The following is a 24,327-nucleotide window of genomic DNA, read 5'->3' on the forward strand; positions in this document are numbered from 1 at the left end:
AACATCCGGATTAAATGTGAGAGTCGACGACGCTCAAAGGTTCTTACGGATTTTTATCCCTTGACCTACTGCTGTTCACCTCACAGCTTAAGGGTCAAACAGTTGTCGTATAATGGTACAGTTATATAACAGTTTGGTACAATTATACCGCTGTAAATGTCTGAATATTTACAGATGTAGCCCTGCACTACTGTGGCATAATAACAATACATTTATTTATGTGTAGCACCGTATCACAGCATCTTTTTTTTTAGACCCAGTTCGAGACCAGTTCTAATAGGAGCAGAGGAGGTGGAGGTCATGCAGACCCACAAATATCTTGGGCTGTGGCTGGACAACAAGCTGGACTGGACAAGAAGGCCCAGAGCCGGTTGTAATATCTGAGGAGGCATCTGCAAGAAGCTCCTGTGGATGTTCTACCAGTCAGAGCACAACTAAGGCAGACTTCCACAGACTGGAAAAACTCATCAGCCGGGCCGGCTCGGTGGTAGAAATGAGGCTGGACCCTCTGGTGACAGTGGCAGAGAGAAAAACTCTGGACAAACTGCTGAGCATCCTGGACAATGCCAGCCACCCTCTGCACACTGTCATCAGCAGCCAGAGGAGCCACAGAAGCCTCAGCAACAGGTTGCTCCTCCCGAAGTACAGGACCAACAGGCTGGGGGACACGTTTGTCCCCCGGGCCATCAAACTGTACAACTCCTCACTGGGGGGGAGGAGGGAAAACAAAACTAACAGTATGAACTAAACAAACAACTGTCCATAATAACAACTCACCGAAATGTGCAATAACCACAACAAAAACTCATAATAACCTGTGCAATAAAACCATAAAGACATGTGCAATAAAACCCTGGGCAACATGGGGCAACTGTAGGTGTGTGTGTGTATACATGTATATGTATATGTGTGTACCTATATGTGTGTGTGTATATATATATATATATGTATATATATATATATATGTATATATATAGCATAGTTCATTTTTTATCTTATTTTATTTTATTCTATATTTCATTCTATATTAGGGCCACACGGTGGTGTAGTGGTTAGCACTCTCGCCTTGCAGCGAGAAGACCCGGGTTCGAGCCCCGGTTGGAACAAGGGCCTTTCTGCATGGAGTTTGCATGTTCTCCCCGTGTGTGCGTGGGTTCTCTCCGGGTTCTCCGGCTTCCTCCCACAGTCCAAAAACATGCAATGTGGGGATAGGTAAATTGAACACTCTAAATTGACCATAGGAGTGTGTGTGAGAGTGAATGGTTGTTTGTCTCTATCTGTGTGTGGCCCTGCGATGGACTGGCGAACTGTCCAGGGTGTACCCCGCCTATCGCCCGATGTAGGTAGATGATGACTGACTGATTTCATTCTATATTGTATAGTGTTTGATACCTGGGGTGTTTCTCTTTCTGGTCTCCTGTAAAGTGTGACTCTAATTTTAACAGTGCTGTGTGTGGATGTTGGAGCTGTTAATTTCCCCGAGGGAACTTCTAAAGGGATTAATAAAGTCGTCTGTCTGTCTGTCTAAAATAAAATAAAAAAGTTGGAATGTGCACAGAGGAAACTTTTTTGTAAACATCCCAGGGTTTGATGACATCACATATTTGTACTATATGTAGTTGTGGAGCTGAATATCCTCGGCATAACTGTGGTAATAAGAGATTACTTTGAATTTGCTAATAAAGGCATGGGAGTACATGGGAAATACTGAGGGGGCCTGATACGTAACCCTGCGGGACACCACGAGAAAGGGCAGCTGACGAAAGCAAGACTGGAATTCGTCTTAAGTAGCATATCATGTGCGTATGCAACGGTTTCTTTCTTTCCTTCAGCTTCTCCCTTTCTAGGGGTCGTGATCAATAGTTCACCTGCCAAATATTTGATTTGGTCGTGGCTCTTCCTGACGCAACACTCCCATTGATCCAGGTTTTGAACCGGCACTAGAAGTAATATTACAATTTAAGGTTGATTTACACACAGTGACGTGTCCTTGGACACTTAACCCACACGATGCTCCTCACGGCTCTGCCGGCAGGTATGAAAGTGTGAGTGAACGGGTGAATGGCAAAACTGTAGTGTAAAGCGGCTTTGAGTGATCATCAAGACTAGAAAAGAGCTCTAAAAATAGAGCCCGTTTACCATTTACCTGTCATGAAGAACAATAAAATGACTTCATGTTGTCACCATCCCAGTGAGGGGAAGAAACATTGTTACATTTATGAACCCTGGCTGATCTCTATGTGTAATCAGATTAGCTTCTTAAGACAGAAGGAAATGTGACAATGGTAATCCTAAACCTCACAGTAAATCGTTAATCTAAGGAGTTTATGGGCGTGTATATAAAGAGGCTGAAGTATTTGATGTTAGAAAGCTTCAGGGTCACGATGGGGAAACACTTCCACCTCTACGAGAACATTTCTCAGGTGAGCCCCTTTGAGGGGCCCCAGTACTACCTGGCCCCTCGGTGGGCCTTCTACATGCAGAGCATCTTCATGGGCTTCGTCCTGTTTGCCGGAACTCCTCTGAACTTTGTTGTTCTCCTCGTGACGGCCAAGTACAAAAAGCTGCGAGTCCCTCTGAACTACATCCTCGTCAACATCTCCCTCGCGGGCTTCATCTTCGCGGTCTTCTCCGTCAGCCAGGTCTTTGTCTCCACCATCAAGGGCTACTTCTTCCTGGGTCACACCATGTGTGCGCTGGAGTCCGCCATGGGCTCGGTAGCAGGTAAAGTTTGACGTCGTTTGACACCTGTCTGACACCTGTCCTCACCTTTCTCCTCTTCCTCATGCTCTTCAGGTCTGGTGACGGCCTGGTCTTTGGCCGTCTTGTCTTTTGAGAGATACCTGGTCATCTGTAAACCATTTGGCGCCTTTAGGTTTGACAGCAAACACGCAGCCGCCGCCGTTGCCTTCACCTGGTTCATGGGCATCGGCTGTGCCGTCCCACCTTTCTTTGGTTGGAGCAGGTAAACGCGCCTGAAGTCGTCACGCTGTGATGTGTTTATGAGCCTGCGGAACTCTTAAGGGTTTTGTTTCCAGGTACATCCCAGAGGGTCTGGGCTGCTCCTGTGGTCCGGACTGGTACACGCACAACGAGGAGTTTCACTGCAGCAGCTACACCAACTTCCTGATGGTGACGTGCTTCATCGCGCCCCTGTCCATCATCATCTTCTCCTACTCCAACCTGCTGAACGCCCTGAGAGCCGTGAGTCCAAACCTCAGTGAACACTGACCGATTTACAGCCAGATATCCAGCGTACCTTCAGCTAAGGGCTTCAAAATGCTTCGGGGTTCTTCTGATACCGACTAATAAAATACATCTTCAAGCACAAAAGAACAGGAATTGAAGATGTTTTAGCTGATTAGAGGAAATATCTGAAAGGTTGGTCCATACTTTTCCACACACGCAGGAACTTAGAGAACGGGTTTGGGTTGAATTCAAAGTCCACACGACTTTTCTACTCTTTTCAATCACAGAACTGTTCAGTTGCTTTTTTTCAGTTTGGGTGCAATCTGTTTATTTTTCTCTCTCATGTTACAAATGTCTTTTTGGTACGTTTCACCTGGATCTGATCCAGATCAGATTAGAAGTTTTGATTTTTGGTCACGTTTACGTAAGATGGTGAAGTTGTACACAGATCCAGATAGTTCTTCTGGAGGGTTAGTGGATCGGCGGGTGGATTGTAAAGTGCAGGTGACAAGGGACGTGTTTAAGCCTTGATGGAGTTCTGAGATTAGGGCGGGGCTGACTTTCACAGAGACAGGAAGTAAGTGAAACTGCAAAGAAGGACAGGACACAACAGGACAAACAGTCACATCCTCAGGTCGTCCAGGTCTACGGTTCATGACGCTGTTGTTTCGTGTCTTCAGGTCGCGGCTCAGCAGACGGAGTCCGCCTCCACCCAGAAGGCGGAGAAAGAAGTGTCCAGGATGATCGTCGTCATGGTGACGTCCTTCATCACCTGCTACGGCCCCTACGCCCTCGCCGCTCTCTACTTCGCTCACTCCACCGACCGAGACAAAGACTATCGGCTCGTCACCGTGCCGGCGTTCTTCTCCAAGAGCTCGTGCGTCTACAACCCGCTCATCTACGTCTTCATGAACAAACAGGTGAGAGACACGTGAGGGACACCGAGGGACACGCGAGGGACAGGGTGAGACAGTTTTCGTGTGTGTTCACGCCATTTGTTTTTCTTCACCTTACCAGTTTAAAGTCTGCATCATGGAAACCGTGTTCGGAAAGAAAATGGACGACTCATCGGAGGTCTCTTCAAAGACAGAAGCTTCTACGGTTTCCACGGTTACGCCATCCTAACACTTCATCTGTACGTTTATAGCGACAGCTTAAGCTTTTCTTTTTGTCGCTTGGTTTTTTGTTTTGTACACGTGGATTAAAGGGTGAATGCACTCAAAACTGTGTGTGATGAAATTGTCTTTTATTCAAAATAAAATTGGCAAACATTCACCGTGACAACGGGAGTGACAGCAAAATGGCAACATGTAAATAATAATAAAAAAAGAAATAGAAACAAACAACGAGGTTTGAACCCCTCAAATATTATAAACATCTTCTCTAAAACTCGTCGTGTTTAAGTAAAGTTCTACCAAAGTCTGTCACGTGACTTCCCACAAACACCTGATAATTATCCAGAACTTCCTTCCTGGTCAGTTTCCCGTCCTGAAAATCAAAAACAAACAAACAAACAAACAAACAGTGCACATTAGCATGAAACAAACAAACATCTACGATAAACTGACAAACGTGAAACCACCTGACCTGGTTCGTGTCCGTCTCATTCACCAGGTGTTTGGCTTCGACTTCAGCGTAGTCGTAATCCGACGAAAAAATCCACTCTTTGGTTTCCGCTAAATCCATTTTCCCGTCTTTGTTTTGGTCTCTGACCTCGACAAACAGTTTACGGTCGGCCACCAGCCAATCAGGTTCTTCCTCACTGCCCATTTCAGAGTTGATGTCACCTGACGCAGGAAGATAATCAGATTAAATAAACAGAAGCAAATGTGCAACAGAAAACAATCGGATTAGATAATCAGATTATATAAACACAAACATGCAGCAGGGAGTGATTGGATTATACAATCTGATTATGTAAAACAAAAACAACTGGGCAGCAGAAAGCAATTGGATTAGATAATCAGATAACATAAACAGAAACAAACATGCAGCAGGAAGAGCTCAGATTAGAGAGTCAGATTATTAAAACACAGACAAAACCCACAACAGGAAGTGACCGGATTAGAGAATCAGATTATTTTAACACAGACAAAATGTGCAGCAGGAAGCGCTCAGATTAGATAGTCTGATTATTTTAAACCAAAACATGCAGCAGGAACTGGTCGAATTAGAATAATCAGATTATTTAAACAGCAACAACCTGCGAAATCTGATCAGATTAGATAAATCAAAGTGAATGAGCTCAGTTTCAGATTAATCCTCCTGTTTAAAGTTGTTTGAACTTTGTTTGTTAGTTAGTTATTAAATGTTTGTTTGTTAGTTAGTAACTGTTTGTTTGTTAGTTAGTTAGTAAATGTTTGTTTGTAAGTAACTGTTTGTTAGTTAGTTAGTAACTGTTTGTTTGTAAGTAACTGTTTGTTAGTTAATAACTGTTGTTTGTTAGTTAGTAACTGTTTGTTTGTTAGTTAGTAAATGTTTGTTTGTAAGTAACTGTTTGTTAGTTAGTTAGTAAATGTTTGTTTGTAAGTAACTGTTTGTTAGTTAATAACTGTTGTTTGTTAGTTAGTAACTGTTTGTTTGTTAGTTAGTAAATGTTTGTTTATTAGTTAGTAAATGTTTGTTTGTTAGTTAGTAAATGTTTGTTTGTTTGTTAGTAACTGTTTGTTAGTTAGTAACTGTTTGTTTGTTAGTTAGTAAATGTTTGTTTGTTAGTTAGTAAATGTTTGTTTGTTAGTTAGTAACTGTTTGTTTGTTAGTTAGTAACTGTTTGTTAGTTAGTAAGTAAATGTTTGTTTGTTAGTTAGTAAATGTTTGTTAGTAAATGTTTGTTTGTTAGTTAGTAACTGTTTGTTAGTTAGTAACTGTTTGTTTGTTAGTTAGTAAATGTTTGTTACCCAGGTATTCGTCCATGTCGATGAAACCGTCTTTGTTTCGGTCGACGTCTTCCATCATTTCCTGTCGGGGAGATGGGGATTAATAAAGTTCATATGACATCACGGTGACATCACAGCAGCACGATGACATCACCCTCACCTGCACCACAACGTCCCTCATGTGTTCATAGTCCTCGGCGTAGAGGAACGCGGTGAACTCCTCCTTGTCTGCGACCGAGTCTCCGTTTCTGTCCGCCGTTCGGAAACGCCGCTCGTCACGAAAGATCATGTGCTTGTGATCTTCTTCCTCCTGAGGGCTCACTGTGAACAGCCAATCAGAGACGTGATCAGAGGATCAATGATGATTGATTGATGATGTCTGATGGCGCTGTAGCGGCTGTTTACCCAGGTATCCGTACGTGGCTTTCTTATACTCGCTCCAGCTGATCAGGCCGTCCTTGTTGGAGTCAAACTCGCTCCATCGTTCGTCCACTTTACCAGAAATTAGCTTCTTCTGATTGCTTTTGAGCCAAAGCTTTAGCTCCTCCTCCGAGATGACGTCATCACTGTTGACGTCAATCTTCTCCAGGATGATGCTGCGGAGAAACAGAAACGATCAGATTATCTGTTATTGTTCTGTTTATAAAACAAACATGTGGGTGTATCTACTGCCCCCGCTGGTCAAACACCAGCTACTGCAGTCAAATTCTGACGTGTCCAATCTGCTCAAGCTTCGCTGTCCCAGACTCCTCCCCTTTTTAAAATTTCATTGTCACAAAAACACAAACAAGGAAGCTGCAGCAGGTAGTGATCTGATTAGATAATCAGATTCTCTTAAAAAAAACGTGAAGCAGATTACATAATCAGATTATTTAAATTAAAAAACATAAACGTGTGGAAATGATCAGATGAAGTGACCAAATAAATTATTTAAACCAAAGACTGGATTAAATAATCAGATTATTTAAAATACCAACAACCTGCCAACGGAAGTGATCCGATTCAATAATAAATCTGCTAAAGAAGTGATCTGGTTAGAAAATGAGATTATTTAAAAAAGAATAACTCTTTACAAACAAAATAAAAGTTTTCTAAATGTCATAACGTGTGTCATAATAGTCGCTAACAAACGTTACGATCTTTTTAAGTTAAATTTCTGCTGACCAGGGAGTCTCTCATTCCACTTCTTGGCATTTTTCAAAGTCAGGCAGGGAGGGGGCGGAGTTAATTTATCTTTAAATTACCTTCAAATAGTTAAAGCATCTGCCAAGTTAAGTTCAGGTTGTTCTGGGGTTTGTTTTTTTTCAATCTCCAAACGAGTTAAGCGTGTCGAACGAGTCGCGTTTGTTTCCTGTGAGGACAGGAAATGAAAAAGAAAGAGAACATTTAGGGGAAGACACACCTGGACAGGTAATTCATGTCTCACCAAGTGACACGTACACAAGTGTGCGTGTTTGTGTGTTACCTTAAACTTGACTCACAAATCCCCCAAAATCTAACATCCTTATTTATTTTAATAAACTGATTAAAAACGAGTATTAACCGATAACTCAATTCATCTCTGACTATTTTGATGATCGATGATTTTGGTTTGTGGACAAAAAATAAAGACATTTTGAAAAGATTATTATTTGAAGGTTTTTCTGCCAAAATAAAACCCACTTTATCAATTAATCGACAGATTTACGTCGGATTAGCGGCAGATTATCTCACCCGAGCCTGCGTTTACTCTCGTGTGGCGGGAGCTTGTCGAATGTCTCCGCCTCCTCGTCGCCGAGAAAAGCCTCGTGGTCGTAGTCGTAGTTCTCATCGTCGTTGTGCTCACGCTCGCTGAGCGGCACGCCATGAATGACGTGACTCTTCTTCTCTGTCGGTTTGCCGTCGCCACGGACGACGCAGAGGAGGAGACACATCAGCAGGACGAGCATCGTCTTCATCGTCATCGTCTTCTACTTCCGCCTGATGTAAAGACAGAAACATGTTTTTATTTCATTTTAAACAACCACAAACAGTACCACTTTAAACAAGTGGTACTTTTTTCGTTATAAGTACCTCCAGAGGGAGCTGGCGTACCACCGGTGTTACGCCACCACAGTTTGAGAACCATGGGGTCTAATGTGAATAGGGTTGATTATAAATCGGACACAAGAGACAAAAATAAACATAAAAGAAAAACACATTCTCATAGACACGGTGCGTTCCCTAACCCCTTATCTTACCCATGTCGACTCTTAAACCTTTAACCTTAACGTAAATCTAACCCCATAACCAGGACTTAACCCTTAAAAAACCCATTAAAGTTGTAAGAAACACATGCGTTCATATTGAGGACACTCATAGACATAAGGCATTCCCAAACTCCTTATCTTAACTATCACAATTAAACACTAAAGTTGTAAGAACCAGACAAAATGCGCTCACAAAGACAGATTTGAATCAAAATATGTCCTCACTACACGTGCGCACACACAAACACACACACGCAGGTTTGTCTTGTTATTCCATCTTAGGACTCTGCATTGTCGTCCATTCATTTGGACAGCCTCAACAAACCCTTAACCCAGACCTTAACCATAACCAGTTCACCTTAACCTAACCACAATTCAAATCTTAGCCCAAAAACTATAACCAGAGCCTCATAAATGAGGTTCTGCCTCATTAGGACCAGGTTTTGGTCTCCATGAGGACTACTGGTCCTGACAGGGATGGTGTTGACACCAGGTCCTGTAGAGGTGACAAAACAAACACACACAAACACACCAGTTCACTCCAAACTATGCTGATGACCTGAACTTCGTTTGTGAGCAAACACAGCACAACTCACCTGTTCACCCGTTCACCTGCTCACCCAGTCACTTCACCTCTCATGCTTTTTCAGCATTTTCAGTGTGGCCCCGCCTCTTTCCCGTCCATTTTCATTGGTTGAAAGTTACATTGCTGGACCAATGGCACTAGTGATAAACAAACGTTCAATCATAAGAGAACATGTGGATTGTTTCTGCCACGTAGTCAAATAAAAACAACAACTGACTAATTACATGTTTAAAAGAAAGACAAAAAATAGGTGACGTGTGAAATCACAACATTTTACTTTCCTTCAATATTTCTAATTCTATTTAGTTTGTGAGCAGAAATGATAGATTAAACCAATATAAAATGAGAGTAAAGATGTTTGACACAGGATTAGATCCTGTACCCTGCAAAAAATGCCTCTTAAAAAAAACCTTAAAATGACCTGTTTCAAGCTAAATTATCTGCCAGTGATGCAAGAAAATGGCACTTTCTTGAAGTTTTCTTGAAACAATAAAAAAATACCTTGAAACAAGTCACATTTTCTTAAGTAATCTTCAGCCTTAATAAGTAAATAAGTCCAACAAATAGGTGATTCGATAAATACACTGAATTCAAGTCAATTACACTAGTACAGATTTTCATTTTAGCTAGCTAGCTTAGATAGCTTTGCGGCTAGTCCGCTAGCTGCCTTTGTCCCACTACAGCTAGTTTGTCTTTAAATGTATTTAAAAATAAGTTGAGAGTAAATAAATCATAAACAATAGTGCATGTTAGGTAACCTAACCGCCAGCTAAGTAGATTTTGTCTTTGTCATTTGTGTTTTTTTCTGTTCCAACATTGTTTACACGAACAGACACCTACTTAAATGCCCGCCACACACACACACACACACACAGAGTCAGTCATGTTCCAGACACAGTTTACAAAAGTGCAATTTTAATTTTCGCCCGCTAAAAGCAGACGGTTTACTCTATCCAATGTTCACAGTAATGACTGAGCAAATGTATAGCATCAGTGTCGTCAATTCGGCGTGTAAATTTATCAGCAACAATAAGCACGTATCTGATATAAAAAGGAAAACGGTCAACTCACCTGTTGTTTCCTGTCCAACCAGCATGCTCAGACGGGAAGACGGTCCAAACATCATTTACTTAAACGCAGATTTAAGAATATTTGTTTAAAAACAGCGGTTTAAAACCTCCCCCGTCTTTACGTGGATGTTTGACTGGACTCATTCGATTGATAGCTTCCTTTCGGCGTGTAGATGATCTGCATTAAGATCTTTAGTATCGTCACTTGTCGATTTTTCTCATTCAAATGAGCAGAACTAGGTCAAAACAGGACCACGTTCCAAACTCTCTTTACAAAACTGAAACGTTTACGCGCTCCTGTCTCCACAGGAATCTGTGATTTTAATTGAATTAACTGTTCCACTTCCGCATGTATCACACATGCAACAAGGCAATATTTTTCTTAAGTATACTGAACATATACGAAAGTACGGTTACATAACACAAATGTTTACGTTTATATGATTTAAGTATCTTTTTTTGCATCGCACACGATCCAAACCAGTAACAGCAACTTATTTGAATAATATACTCAATTCGGCGTGGATTATATGTTCATCAAGCACGTGCTTATAAAGGAATACTTTGATTGAACTCATTTTCATTTTGGATTCACAACCGCAGCTATTTGCTGTACCTCCTTTAGCCACAAGGTGGTGCCGTTTCCACATGGACACATTTCTCCAGCAACATTAGATCTGAAAAAGAACATTTTATACACCAATATTACACAAGTAAAACATTTTATTGTTTGCTTTAAATTTAATGGCAATGTTTTTCGTTAATACAATCATATTGTAAAGTAGATTTAAGACTGTTTCCAGCAAACAAAAGAAACAAAGTAATCACAACGAACGAGAGCAACAAGTACTCAGTCACACATTTCATACAGTACATACGACTTTAGCAGAAAAAAAACCCGTCCACCAGCAACAATTACAGAGAAGCAACACGCCTCAGCAAATCCATGTATCAAAAAGCAAAATAGTTTCCATTTATTTTTTTTAGGAAAAAGTGCAAGTGCTCATTAATACTTAATTTAAAATGTTTCTTAAACCACATTTCAATTTAGAAGTCTACAGCCTGAAACCCCACAAATAAAGTTTTTTTTATTTCTTTGTCAGAAAAAGCAGGAAGATAAAGCACAAAGACAAACGTTCTCTGCTCTGGCTCAAAGGTTCCTGTGAGTGTTTCTCTGACACATCCTGCAGCAGATGAGTCGTCACTTGTGTGTTAACATCCAAAAGTCACATTTGGTTCTTCACATTCCGCGAGGAGGCTTCGGAGGCTACGCCGTAAACACTTTGGCCAGAGGTTATTTAATTATGACGTCATGGCAACGACAGGCGACTTGACACGTGTGTGGTTTCACAGTGGGCGGCTCCCGGATGCAGGTCCAGTCTGAGCGAGATGTCCAACAGGGAGACGGAAACGTCTCGGCTCAGTGGACTTCGTCCTCGTCGTCGCTCTCAAAAGCGTCTTCCTGCACAGATCGACAGACGTGGGTCGTTTTAAAATGCTGGTTATTTTTTATTAAAGTTAGAAAAAAAAACATTCCTTTCATAAAATGTACATCACATGGACACAGGAGCTGCTGCTCAACAGCTCCCCCCTGTGGTCAGTCTGTGCCACTGAGGAAAATGTGACCGCAGGAGAGTGTTTTTTTACTTACGTATCCGCCCTGCTCTTGAACCCAGGATGAATAATTCTCATTTAGAAACCTGGCTCCGTAGCCCAACAGCCGGTTCATGGGCAGCGTTTGCAACGCTGTCAAACGATTCGTGGCCTGTGGGGAAACAAACAAAACACGTTAACAAACAAACAAACAAACAAACATGTTTAAAAAAAACGTCAGTTTACCGGGTCACCATCGCCCGTGCTCTCACCTCACAGGTCACTGCTATCTGGGTTGTGGGCGACGCTCGTGGGCCCGGAGATTCGGGGTCAGAGGAGCTGAGGCCCATCCTCATGAGCAGCTCCGTGATTAGCGTCTTAAAGAAAGAGTAGTTCCAAAAAAGCTCTCTGGCCAAAGACACGTCTCTGAGCTCCTGGTGGAGACAATACATTTCCTGATTAGTTAACACTCACAGGGGTTTTTTTTGTGGGTGGAACAAAGAGGGTGGAGCTTAGAAAAGATTTGTTCACAGAATCGTTCAGTAGTCGGTCACTGAACTGAAATACCACTGAACGCGGTCGTGATCGGGCTCACGCTGAAAACATCAGACTCCTGTTAAATATTAACATTTTAGCCATTACCTTTGCTAAATGTTGAAGTCTTTTTAACTGATCTACAGTTGGACATTGTTCACTTTTGTGTCAGACGTTGCACTCATGACTCTTCAGTGACGACACTCTCTGACCAGTCAGTGGGATTTGGAATTATAAGTAGATTTTGAAACTAAGTAGATTTTGAAACTTTAAGTAATTTTTTTTAATTATGAGTATTTTGAAACTTTAAGTCATATTTCTTAAGTCTACAGTTGGACATTGTTGGCTTTCTTGTGTCGGACGTCGCGCTCATGATTCTTCAGTGACGACACTCTGACCAATCAGTGACCGGCGTCTGTTGACGTCACATTTTACTATCAAACAAAACAAAATAATCTAGGGAATAAATGCATTTAGAGTCACGAGCATGTGCCTGACATGTGACGGTGTTTCCTCACCCGTTCGTCCAGTCGGTCTCCAGCCTCCCTCAGCAGCAGACCGATCAGTCTCTCCACATTGTCTACACAACACAACACAACGAGTCAGCGGCACAACACAACGACCACACACTCTGCACAGTAAAAAAACGTTTTTCCTCACCTTCTGGATTGTCCGTCTGTAAATCTGAAGGCACAAACGGGATTTCATCCGCGATCTCAATCAGCCGGACCGCCGCTTCTTCCAGCTTGTCCATCTCTTCCATCTCTTCCATGTCTCTGACATCTTTTGAAAGAAATAAAAAGTTAAAGTTGCTGAAAAGGGAAAAAGTTCTACCGCGACGACATCTTCTACCGCTTCTACTCTCCTCGAACCCGTACAGACTCTTCTTTGCAGTTTTTCCTGCCTCTATACTGCCCCCCAACCGCCGGGATTGTGTCTAATCGCCGCACTGGATTAATTTGCAGCGCCGGGATTAGTGGTAACACGAGCCCCCCTGTGAGCGCGGTCATTTACTTCTTTACTTGCTTACATTTGCGAATTATGGCGTCATTTTCAACGCAATAACAAGACAAAATGCTGCAACTAACGACTATTTTATAATAAGAAACCAGAATATTCTCACATTTAAGAAGCTGAAACACTCGCTCATTTTTTTTGTAATTCATCTCACTTCATTTAAGTAGAGACTTAAAATCAGTCACTTTCCATTGAGTTTGAATGGTGACGTTTTCTGATTTTTGGATAAACAAACAAACGAACGAGACGAGACGAGGTTTGAGAAACATCAAACTCTGGAATGAATTGAACAAAAATAAAACAGTGAGATGAATGGATGATGTAAACCATCGTTAACTGCAGCCCTGGTTCGATTCTTACCTGGTGCAAAACGTCTGGATGCATTGCCACCACATTCTAACTGTGGTTCTGATTCTTCGTCGCTTGTTCGTGGTTTGACGCAGCTGAAGAGGCGTTTCAACCCCTTCATCCCCCTCTTCTTCTTCTTCTTCTTCATCTTCTTCTTCTCCTCCGTCACGCTGTCAGAGTCGTACTGTTTCAGCGGCGTCTGTGGGGACACCGTCCCGCTCAGGTGCACGGAGCCGTTCTCCTTGACTCGTCTCCTCGTGGCGTAGGCCATCATGATCCTGAACTCCACCGTGTCCTCCATGCCCGAGGCATCGTCCGCGTCGCCGCCGTCGTCGCCGCTGCTTTTGAGGCCGTTCGTGAAGGGGTCGTGGATTTCCACGTGTCCGTTGGCCATGTTGGTTTACTGTTGATATCTGGAGGGAGGGAGAAAACACAATAATTAATGGATTATTAACTCACTAGTGCTGTAACTAACGATTATTTACATTATCGATTAAACAACTAATTACTTGGTCCATGAAATGTCAGTAAAAGTTGAAAAATATTCACGTTAAAAAGGTAACAGTCGCGATTAAAAACGCCGATTTTCCTGGGGAAAGACTTTATTTTAAATAAGCTAAATGACAAGAATTAACAATAATAAACTTCAGTTAAAAGCTGCACATTTCTTGGTGTGACTTCTTGAATGTATTGACGTTTAGTTTGTGTTTTTTTTTTTGTGTAATTGGATCACAAAATGACAAGGAAATAATAATAAAAAAACTCTTTGACTGTTGGTGACGTTTCATTTAAGCTGAAACCTGACCCAAAAAGCCCCCAAATATTCATTATATCAGTAAATTATGTAAAATTTGATCATTTCAAAACACTGAAATGGACAAAAACAATACTTTCGGTCAGTTCTCGTTTAGGGGAAACTTTTTAAAAGGTAATGAACGTTAGCTAATAAAACATACGCTATACATCCAACAACGTTTTTTAATAGTTGTTTTAGTCGTTAGTCCCGAGAGAAGACTTTTAACTAATAGCTATTCTGAGTTCTTAAGTGTATTTACGTTTAATTTACGGCTGCAACTTTTGATTTTGATTCACAAAAATGTAAGAAAATAATAAAACAAAATACTCTGACTGCCGGTGATGATGTTTAATTTCTTCAAATTACCCTGAAATGTGGCTCAAAAAGTCCCCAAATGTTCATCATAACAGTAAATGATAAAACTTTGAATAATGCCAAACACTGAAATGCAATAATTGTATTAATTAAAAGTAAACTGACATAAACTGACACTTGAACTCATTATAAAAGGTAAATAATTGTCAAAAAAAGCAGCCTAATTATTCATAAAAGGGATGCTATTATTTTAAGTGTTACTTTTATTTTTTAACTCATAACTTAAAATAAAATTAAAAATATTAAGTACTAACATGTGATTATATGATAGTTACAATACTTTATGTATAAATAGCTGTTCCTTTCTTTACCTTTATTATTATATTATATTGGAGCCAGTGATTGAGGCCCTCTGATGGCAAAATTAAGGAATTACACATAAAACAAATTATGTCGGGGCATGTACTGGAGAGCCTTAAAACCTTCACTTATATTAAACCCACGTTTGGGTTAGGGCTAACCCATCAGATTTAATTTAATTACAAAGTAGTTTTACGACACTTTAACTGCCGTGTTATTATGAACATATACGACAAAGTACAACTACAACAAAAAGGTGAATTTCAAGGTTGTTTTTAAAAACCTCACAGTAAGTTTTCAGTTAATGGTAAAATAAAATTAAATAAATGACTTTACGTTTAAAAGAAATATAGTTTATTACGGGCGTTTTCGTTGAGGTCAATCATTAACATGTCTACAACATTTCATTTAACAAGTCCTTCCGGCATAAAAACGACAAACATAAAGATAAAAACATCGTTACTTACGGTGGAATTGGACCCAAAACAGGAGATAAATGTGGACAAAATGCCCAAAAAGCCGGAGAATCTCACTTCAGACGCCTCGTTGATTCCTTCGTTGAACAACTTTCCTCCTTCTGAGCTCAAACTTTTAAGGCTGTACCCTTTAAAGGTTATGCTCCGCCCCTGTTTCAATAAAAACTTTATACATAATGTGTACAAGGGACAAATGAAGAGAAATGACGAAAACAAACACATTTAACAGCCGGAAAAACACCACAAAAACTGTTTAAAATGACTATTTTAAAGAAATAATATTTATAAATATAATATTTTCACCATAATCACTGAATAAATATATTAAAATACAGATTAAAAACTGTAAAAAATAATATAATATGATATATACTGTATATATACACATATGTATATATATATATATATATATATATATATATGTGTAAAAATGAATAAAATTATTTGATAATAAAGTTTAAAATTATGACAAAAATTTAAATTGTGAGGGGATAAAAAGTCAAAAACAAGCTTTTGTTCTTCTTTAATAAGAGTCATGACAACGCGTTAAAATAAACTATTTTACTATTTTACGACTGTTTCGCTCGACCATGGAGCATTTTTCTTTGGTTTTCACTCATTTAAAACACATTAAAATAAACATTTTTTTTATTTTGAGGAAATCAACGACAATCTGATGATGATTAAGTGACTTACACCATCATCGCAGAGTAAAATACAGACTAAAATTTGAATTAAAACTGTCAAAACTACAATATCATACTTCAATCGTTTACATGCTTTTATTTTGATATAGTGAAAAAGACTATTTAAACTAAATGTGGATGTTTTGCAATACTAAACTGAGTGAATCCGTGTCCTCTGAACAGGATGTGGTTTGTTTTTAATAAATTCCATTAAGTGGCTTACACCATCATCGCGAGTAAAATACAGACTCAAATTTGAATTAAAACTGTCAAAACTACAATATGATACATATATGTATCATACTTCAATGTTTTTATTTTGATATAGTGAAAAAGACTACTTAAACTAAATGTGGATGTTTTGCAATACTAAACTGAGTAAATCCGTGTCCTCTGAACAGGATGTTGTTTAATAATTCCCATTGTGAACAAAGGGGAAATTTTCACCTTTGAACACAAACTTCTTCAGAACGTCTGTCTTTTATGTTTCATGAAACAAACTGAAAGCGAAACGAGCGACCGTCACGTCGCCTGTTCTTACAGCAGGAAGTGGTGAAAGAAACGTGTGACTTATATTTTATTTCAAAACAGCTACTAGGTAAACAAGTAAGTAAATGTTGCACTGGTGTGACACAGTGTGACAATAAAGACTTTTTTACTTTCTTAACGGTAACAAAATGAGGAAGTTAAAAGCCACTTTATTTGATTGTGTTGTGAAAATGTTGGACATGTTGTTGTTGACTGACACACAGACAAGGAAATAAAGTGCCGCCTGTGTTTGTTTCTCAGGTTAAGAAAATCCCCACCTGTGACTCAGGGAAGTTTAACTTTACAGCTGTGTGAGGAATCTCCCAGTCCTGTGTGTGTGAGTGAATGTGACTGTGTGTGTCTGTCTGTGTGTGTGTGTGTGGACCGAACAAAAACGGCTAAAGCACAGAGAGTGAGGACAAAATGGCTGCCACGCCTTAAAATGGCTGTTTATGGGTTAAAACCTGTTCTAAGCGTCAACATTTCAGATTAAATTAAGGTTTAAGGGTTGTGTGTGTTGTTGTTTTTGTTCCCTAATGGAGACCCAAACCTGGTCCTAATGAGGCAGAATCTCACTTCTGAGGAGGTGGTTAAGTTAAGGGACTAAGATTAGAAACGGTGGTTATGTTTGTGGTTGAGGTTTAACCCAATTGTGTGTGTGTGTGTGTGTGTGCGTGTGTGATTTTTACAGCGATGTGGGTGAAAGGTCAAAAAAAGAAGAAGTGAAACCTAAGAACAAAGTCAGGTGGAATCATTTAAAACTATAATAATTTAATAGTTTAAACAACAATGATGTCATTTTGCTTTTGTTTAAATGTCATTAACCAGAAAAATAATAAAATAATCCCAAACATGTGAGGACATTTCATGCAAAAACCAAACGACGATGAACGGATGAACGTTCGGTACAAAGTCTCCTTCTGACTCAACACAAAAGAGAAAGAAGAGACAGAAGTGTTTGTGGAGCTTATCACCATGGTTACGGCATCATAAAAAACAAAACAAAACAATAATAATAATGATAATAATAATAATCCTCATTCACCCGTGGTTCAGTTTCATGCCTGTGGATTCATTTATTCATTATCATGTTGGTGTTTGCCATCGTAGAAGTTCTGCATTAACGTTAAAATAAAAAAATAAAAACCCAGATAATATAAGAGTCATAGTTAACGTTGACAAGTTAAATCAGCAAACTTAATGTAACGTTTTTTCATTTCAAGTAAAGAAATGTTTTTTTCGCAAGCCCCGACAAAACTTTTCTGCTAATCCCGCATATGCTAAATTAAAGTAGCAAAACAGGGAAAATTTGCATAACGTTGAGTCCTGGTTGAGATTCTTCTTCTGATGTCCGATGTTGTTAGTGCGTAATCCGAATGAAAATGGGCAAAAAAAATTGAGAAACTTACAAAAAAACCCACTTGATTCTACTACTGTACTTAGCGTTAGCATTAGCCGCAGGGAGGTAATCGTACGTCGTTTTCTGTTTGCGTAAATAAACGTTTCTACGACCACAGCTAGCTAAAAAAAACTGCCGTTAATCTCAGAGAAACTTTTCCACACTTTATAAAACCAGGAAGCCAAAAGAAAATGCCCCGCCCCCTCAGATGATATGAGAAGAGGGGAGGGGAATGCTAACAGCAGCAACAGACAGGAAGTTAGCTAAAAGACGAGATCGCTGACAGCAGCTGTAATACTGCGCCAGCGTAGCAGCTAAAAAAAACACTTTTACGACACGTTTAAAAACTTCTACGATGGCGTTAAACGTTAAATTCTCGGCCCCAAACTGTAAATATGGGAATAATTTCACAAAGAGTTTTGAAAATCCACCGACAAACATGAACGCAAAAATAAAAACAAACAAAACAACAACAACAACAACAACAACGAGACAATCGCAAACCGAAGCAGCGCTGACGTAAAAATCGCACATTCACGAGTCCTCGGCGCTAAAAGGTCGACAAAGTTCAAAACATTAATGTAATGTAAAAACTGACGTCACAAACTCATATTGCATCGAATATGGCTCAGATTTTTCGTCTCTTATCTGCGATAAATGCTGCGCACGCACACGCACACACACGCACACACACACAAACAAAGAAGCATGTTTTGAGTTTAATTTTGTTTCTTTTTGATACTTTTTTGCCTTTTTTTTAACAAAGAAAACAAACTGAAATGTGGATTCTTTGCAAAATATTTTCAGTAAAATTTGGTTGCTTACACCGGAAAAAAGAAAATGGCCGACAAACTAAACATTAATATGAACTAAAATGAGCAATTTCTTTCATATAACTTGCATATTTTTTTTAGTTAAAATGTTTGTTTCAGTGTAAAAACGCGACTGCATGTTTCCTGTTTGTTGGTTTACGGTTGTTTTTGTTTGTGAAACACTTGTAATAATGCGTAAAAACGCAAAAGTGATAAAAAAAAACAAAAATCACGACAATTTTCCCGTTCTAAAAGTTTTGTGTCTGCGACACGGAACCAGCTGCAGAAAATACTTGAATTAATCTCATTAAATTAAAGTTTAAACTCAGAATTTAAGAATTGGAGGTCATTGAATACATTTACAAAGTTAAAATCCTCCTCTGTATATCGTATTTTTCTCAGTTTTACACAGTTTTTAACAGTTCAGTCTGTTTTGGCCACGTCTCTCTTAAAAGAAGAGCGTCTTAATCTCACTGGGATTACATATATAAGTGTGTAATTTGGTTTGACAGACACAGATGAACTGCTGCGAACACTGATGATGATGATGAAAGTGTGGATTCTGTGAATGGACGTCACGTCTTTGGCACATGTTTAATGGAGCAAACACATCAAACTTTAATATTCCCATCGGCTCTGCTTCTGTTTTTGAAATCCTGATTTTAAACTGTGATTAAAATCCCTCACGACACGAGAAACGTCGACTCATGGCGGCTGCTCAAAGTGCACGGTCATCCCGAGCCGTCTGATAGTCCCTCAATCGATCAATCACACAATCAATCAATCAGCACAATCAATAAATAGAATATGAATAAATAAATACAAATAAATAGTTGAGCTTTAAAATGTCCACTGCTGTGGAAAAAGCAGTTCTTCAGTTTGTTTTTCCTCCTCGTCTTTTCTCACACACACACACTTTTCCACAGTGAGTGTGTGTACGTGTGTGTGTGTGTGTGTGAGTGTGAGTGTGTGTACGTGTGTGCGCGCCTCAGACTGCCGTCTCCAGGTCGTCATGTGCAGCAGCAGGTGTGTGTCGTCTGGAGCTCAGGTAAGAGACGAGCGCTGAGTCACCGCCTGCCTGATCCACTGGTGTTTTCCCCTGGAGAAACACACACACACACCCTTATGAGTTGGAAATTTCATAATTTTTCCCTCTTTTCCTTGAGTTGGAAAAGCTGCGCCATCATTTTCCTATTTTCCTTATTAGTTGGGAATGTCAAGTCATCCTTTTCCCAATGAGTTGGGAATGCTGAGTCATAATTTTCCTTGATAGTTGTGAATGTGAAGTCATCATTTACCTAATGAGTTGGGAATGCTGAGTCACTATTTTCCTTTTTTCCTTATTAGTTGGGAATGTGAAGTCATAATTTTCCTAATGAGTTGGGAATGCTGAGTCACCATTTTCTTTTTTTTCCTTATTAGTTGGGAATGCTTTGTCATCAATTTCCCAATGAGTTGGAAAAGCTGAGTCATCATTTGCTGACTTTCTTTACTAGTTGGAAATGCTGAGCCATCATTTTCCTTATTAGTTGGAAAAGCTGAGTCATCATTTGCCAACTTTCTTTACTAGTCGGAAATGCTGAGCCATCATTTTCCTACTTTCTTTACTAGTTGGAAATGCTGAGTCATCATTTTCCTACTTTCTTAACTAGTTGGAAATGCTGAGTCATAATTTTTCCCAATGAATTGGAAAAGCTGAGTCATCATTTGCGTCTTTCTTTACTCGTTGGAATTGCTGAGACATCATTCTCCTTATTAGTTGGAAATGCTGAGTCATCATTTGCCAACTTTCTTTACTAGTTGGAAATGCTGAGTCATCATTTTCCTTATTAGTTGGGAATGCTGAGTCAGCATAAAGTTGATAGTTTGCTTGTATATTTTTTTTTTAATTTCTTTTTAATTATTTCACTGATGTTTGAATATTTTAGTGTTAAATGTTTTTTTCCAGCACATTTTCAGTTTCTCAGTTAGTCCACAGTTCAAGATAAGACATGTTATTTTACAGTAGAAAGACACTCACACACACACAGGAACCACAATGACAGTTGGTGGTTTCTAATATGAATCATCTGGAAAATGAGTAGACAGTGTGTGTGTGTGTGTGTGTGTGTGTGTGTGTGTGTGTGTGTGTGCGCGCGTTTTGTTGTACATTTACCTGGAAGTTGGTTTTCTCGAGCGACACTCCAGCCTCAACCAGCAAACGACAAACTGCATGCTGCTTCTCAGAGGCGGCTTTGTGCAATGCCGTGTCCCCTCTACACACACACACACACACACACACACGCACACACACACACACACACACACACAAATAAAGTGAGAAGTCTTTCCCTGACGTCAAACAAAGAGGAAGCTGACGATAAAACAGAACAACAACAACAACAACGTACTTCTCTCTGTCTGTTAGATCCAGGAGAACTTTGGAGCCTGAAGGAGGAGAAACAGAGAAATAAAAGGAGCTTTTATTTTGAAAGTGTTGTTTTACAGTCGTAAACTAAAATATTAAATGAACTTAAATAACACACAGCCGTGTGTGTCAGTGTGTTTCTTTGTTTCAAACACCGTGTTTGACACTTGACACTGACCTGATCAAATCTACACAAGCTTAAGAATGCATTCATCACGTTTGTGTCACTTTACAAACCGTTCACTCTCCCACACCAAACTCCAGAGAGAAAATGGTCATTTCTACACCACGGTGACACAGGAGTTGTTGACCCACTGCTGCCTCCGTCCCACTGGAGCTGCAGTGTGTCCTCCGCGAGCTAAAAGCGCTGATTTTCTCAATGGGGTTTGGTTCACAAACGTCAGCGTGTTGCCTCGTGTCCTCACCCTGCTGCAGGATGAAGCCGACCACGTCCGCTTGTCCATTCTGAGCGGCGACGTGTAACGCCGAACAACCGCCGGAGTCTCTGACCAACAAGCTGACGCCTCGACGCACACACTCGGACAACTGTGGATCAGATTAAACAAACCTGAGACTCTTTTTGTGATCTCATTTCAGGGCAGCAGATTCACAGTCTGTGTGTGTAGTGTGTGTGTGTGTGTGTGCGTAGTGTCACTGCTCCTCACCATCGACAGATCTCCAGACCGCGCCGCCGTCAACAAAGCTGTGAACACAGAACACACGAGACAGACAGGAGCGATCAAGTCTCACGTTTCCATGGAAACAGCAGCCCGTGAACACACTCGTTTTAATCTCATCAGTGAGTGAACAGATCCATGACAGAGCTCAGTTCTGCTCTGGAATCTGTGTCAAAGTCCAGATATCAATATCAATATCAATATCAATATCATTATTATTATCATTATAATTTCCATTATCATTATCAATATCAATATCATTATCAATATCAATATCATTATTATTATTATTATCATTATCAATATCAATATCAATATCATTATCAATATCATTATCATTATCAATATCATTATCAATATCATTATCATTATCAATATCATTATTATTATCATTATCAATATCATTATCATTATAATATCATTATCATTACCAATATCAATATCATTATCAATATCAATATCATTATCAATATTATTATCATTATCAATATCATTATCATTATCAATATCATTATCAATATCATTATCATTATCATTATCAATATCATTATCATTATCATTATCAATATCATTATCATTATCAATATCATTATTATTATCATTATCAATATCATTATCATTATCAATATCATTATCATTATCATTATCAATATCAATATCATTATCAATATCATTATCATTATCAATATCATTATTATTATCATTATCAATATCATTATCATTATCATTATCAATATCATTATCATTATCATTATCAATATCATTATCATTATCATTATCAATATCAATATCATTAACATAATAACAATAATCATAATAACCTTGTTCATCTGGCGTCAACGGAGTACTGTAAAAAAAGACAGGAAAATTAAATTAGATTAGATTAGAAAAGTAGTGAAAAATGACACCTGAGCAATTGGAAAGATATTAATTTGTGATTTTTGTGTTATTTATAACACGTAGTTGACAAAACAGATTTTCTCTGTAAATTAAGAGTCAGTAGATTCTCTTTTAGAAGCGTTTTTGGGTTTTTTGAGGTCAGTACCACACATACCCAGCAGAGGGCTCCACCACCAGGTCGGGCATCCCCGACGTCGTGGCCTGGTTCACCACAGGAGTCTCGTGGTCCAGGATGAAAACCTCGTCCTGACAAATCTCCGTCACAAAGTGAAGATGCTCCTGAGGGAAAAAAAAAACATTTTTAAAAATAAAAAAACAACACAACGATGATTTAACGTTGTTTTTTTAATAATCACACTCACCTGAGCCTTGTCGATGCGATAAAAGCGATCAGCTGACGTCGCTGCGGAACAGAAACACGCGCATTAAGTGTATTTTTATTATTTTAAGGATCATTTCGTATCAATTACTGACAAAATTTTTACATATTGAATAACTTTATTGTGATGCTAAAACAAGTCCAGAGGAGAAGTTAGGCAAGTAGGAACTTACAAGTAGGAACTCTACAACAACTAGAAGACACCATTTTTAAAGAATTTTTGTAGAAATATGGCCACCGCCCATAAAACAAGGCCCTTTCCTGAACTCCTAAACTTATGAAAGTCTTATTTTAAAGCTACGTAAAACGATTTTACAAAGTCTTTTATTTGTGTCTCAGAGTCACTCACAGTCCAAGAAGCTCCAGTTTGGAGAGAGTCGACTCGCTGAGCTGGTCCTGGGGAAACCTCTGCTCTCGTCCTGCAGACAAAACACGTTTTTATCGTAAGTAAAAAATAAATAATTAAGTCAAACAACACATTATTTCTTATCATCCATTTTAAATGTTTTAGAAAAATGAATAAGTAAACAAAACATCAAGACATAAGCTATATTTACACGTTCTTTCCACATTGTTGTCTAAAAAGATTTTACTAAACGTGTGACAATGGTACATTTTTTTAACTAAAATGTATCGCAAATATTGGAATTATTACAGAAGAAGAACACGGAAATTGTTAATAGGGCCTTGAAAATTTTGTCTACCTCACCAACATGCAGTCCTAGCGACTTATTTTGAAGTTCCACAAGCATTTTTACGGTCATAAATTAAACATTTTTTCACATTAAAATGTTTTATTTAGACAAATATATATATCTGATCTGGGATTGTACATTTTTAAAAATGTGAGATTTAATCGACATTTAAGTATGTTGTAAAAATTTCAAAAGACCTAAAATAAAATACCCAAAATATAACTGGGGTTTCAGGTACCTGGTAGTGCACTCTGTGGCCAGTAGATGGCGCCTGGTGTAAATCCTGGCGAGAACAGTCAAAGCATTTACAATTAAAATATAAATCAATCAATAAATGAAATCCACAGATGTTAAAAAGTTTCTGACATGAGATGAAGTCTGCAGTGGCTCGTGTTTCCATGAATAACTAAGAGCAGAGCGACGGCGCCACCTGCCTCATGAAATAATGATGAAGAC

At 39.1% G+C, this 24,327-nt stretch overlaps 4 protein-coding genes across 8 annotated transcripts in view; 1 reads left to right on the forward strand and 3 right to left on the reverse strand.

Moving 5' to 3' along the window:
• The first annotated feature begins 2,384 nt into the window (after nucleotides 1–2,384).
• opn1sw1 (opsin 1 (cone pigments), short-wave-sensitive 1) lies at nucleotides 2,385–4,314 on the forward strand. Its single transcript, XM_058624181.1, has 5 exons — nucleotides 2,385–2,724; nucleotides 2,797–2,965; nucleotides 3,039–3,204; nucleotides 3,870–4,109; nucleotides 4,207–4,314. The coding sequence occupies exons 1-5, from the start codon at nucleotides 2,385–2,387 to the stop codon at nucleotides 4,312–4,314; spliced, it is 1,023 nt and encodes a 340-aa protein (XP_058480164.1).
• A 104-nt stretch (nucleotides 4,315–4,418) lies between these two features.
• Nucleotides 4,419–10,100, reverse strand: calua (calumenin a). Its single transcript, XM_058624182.1, has 8 exons — nucleotides 9,951–10,100; nucleotides 8,890–9,016; nucleotides 7,779–8,024; nucleotides 6,471–6,661; nucleotides 6,226–6,386; nucleotides 6,087–6,147; nucleotides 4,777–4,976; nucleotides 4,419–4,677 (listed from the first exon to the last, which is right to left on the reverse strand). The coding sequence occupies exons 3-8, from the start codon at nucleotides 8,006–8,008 to the stop codon at nucleotides 4,573–4,575; spliced, it is 948 nt and encodes a 315-aa protein (XP_058480165.1). The 5' UTR covers nucleotides 8,009–8,024; nucleotides 8,890–9,016; nucleotides 9,951–10,100; the 3' UTR covers nucleotides 4,419–4,572.
• Nucleotides 10,101–10,660: 560 nt separating this feature from the next.
• Nucleotides 10,661–15,527, reverse strand: LOC131456716 (apoptosis facilitator Bcl-2-like protein 14). The gene is made up of 7 exons (XM_058625276.1): nucleotides 15,380–15,527; nucleotides 13,454–13,854; nucleotides 12,737–12,859; nucleotides 12,595–12,656; nucleotides 11,815–11,976; nucleotides 11,601–11,714; nucleotides 10,661–11,411 (listed from the first exon to the last, which is right to left on the reverse strand). Exons 2-7 carry the CDS (start codon nucleotides 13,833–13,835, stop codon nucleotides 11,370–11,372), a joined length of 885 nt encoding a protein of 294 aa, XP_058481259.1. The 5' UTR covers nucleotides 13,836–13,854; nucleotides 15,380–15,527; the 3' UTR covers nucleotides 10,661–11,369.
• A 1,826-nt stretch (nucleotides 15,528–17,353) lies between these two features.
• dgki (diacylglycerol kinase, iota) overlaps nucleotides 17,354–24,327 on the reverse strand; it is a 52,265-nt gene continuing 45,291 nt past the window's right edge. For all 5 annotated transcript variants that reach the window (XM_058624811.1, XM_058624813.1, XM_058624810.1 and 2 more), the window contains 10 exons: nucleotides 24,110–24,154; nucleotides 23,526–23,595; nucleotides 23,160–23,200; nucleotides 22,952–23,076; nucleotides 22,719–22,744; nucleotides 21,886–21,923; nucleotides 21,646–21,766; nucleotides 21,204–21,240; nucleotides 20,969–21,068; nucleotides 17,354–19,912 (listed from right to left, as the gene is read on the reverse strand). In XM_058624811.1, coding sequence (XP_058480794.1) covers nucleotides 19,802–19,912; nucleotides 20,969–21,068; nucleotides 21,204–21,240; nucleotides 21,646–21,766; nucleotides 21,886–21,923; nucleotides 22,719–22,744; nucleotides 22,952–23,076; nucleotides 23,160–23,200; nucleotides 23,526–23,595; nucleotides 24,110–24,154 — 714 coding nt within the window. In that variant the 3' untranslated portion in view covers nucleotides 17,354–19,801. The remainder of the gene's footprint in view (nucleotides 19,913–20,968; nucleotides 21,069–21,203; nucleotides 21,241–21,645; nucleotides 21,767–21,885; nucleotides 21,924–22,718; nucleotides 22,745–22,951; nucleotides 23,077–23,159; nucleotides 23,201–23,525; nucleotides 23,596–24,109; nucleotides 24,155–24,327) is intronic.

The sequence above is a fragment of the Solea solea genome, chromosome 3, assembly GCF_958295425.1.
Source record: "Solea solea chromosome 3, fSolSol10.1, whole genome shotgun sequence".
In the NCBI taxonomy this organism is placed as follows: domain Eukaryota; kingdom Metazoa; phylum Chordata; class Actinopteri; order Pleuronectiformes; family Soleidae; genus Solea; species Solea solea.

Excerpts from the sequence above, each read along its gene's own strand:
- opn1sw1 (XM_058624181.1), top strand. The coding sequence starts at position 2,385 with ATGGGGAAACACTTCCACCTCTACGAGAACATTTCTCAGGTGAGCCCC. Across the intron at positions 2,725-2,796 it reads CGCCATGGGCTCGGTAGCAG|GTCTGGTGACGGCCTGGTCT; the intron begins GTAAAGTTTGAC and ends CATGCTCTTCAG. Across the intron at positions 2,966-3,038 it reads CCTTTCTTTGGTTGGAGCAG|GTACATCCCAGAGGGTCTGG; the intron begins GTAAACGCGCCT and ends TTTTGTTTCCAG.
- calua (XM_058624182.1), bottom strand. The coding sequence starts at position 8,008 with ATGACGATGAAGACGATGCTCGTCCTGCTGATGTGTCTCCTCCTCTGC. Across the intron at positions 6,387-6,470 it reads AGCCACGTACGGATACCTGG|TGAGCCCTCAGGAGGAAGAA; the intron begins GTAAACAGCCGC and ends GGCTGTTCACAG. Across the intron at positions 4,678-4,776 it reads ATGAGACGGACACGAACCAG|GACGGGAAACTGACCAGGAA; the intron begins GTCAGGTGGTTT and ends TTTGATTTTCAG.
- LOC131456716 (XM_058625276.1), bottom strand. The coding sequence starts at position 13,835 with ATGGCCAACGGACACGTGGAAATCCACGACCCCTTCACGAACGGCCTC. Across the intron at positions 12,860-13,453 it reads ATCCAGACGTTTTGCACCAG|ATGTCAGAGACATGGAAGAG; the intron begins GTAAGAATCGAA and ends TTCTTTCAAAAG. Across the intron at positions 11,412-11,600 it reads TTCAAGAGCAGGGCGGATAC|GAAGACGCTTTTGAGAGCGA; the intron begins GTAAGTAAAAAA and ends CGATCTGTGCAG.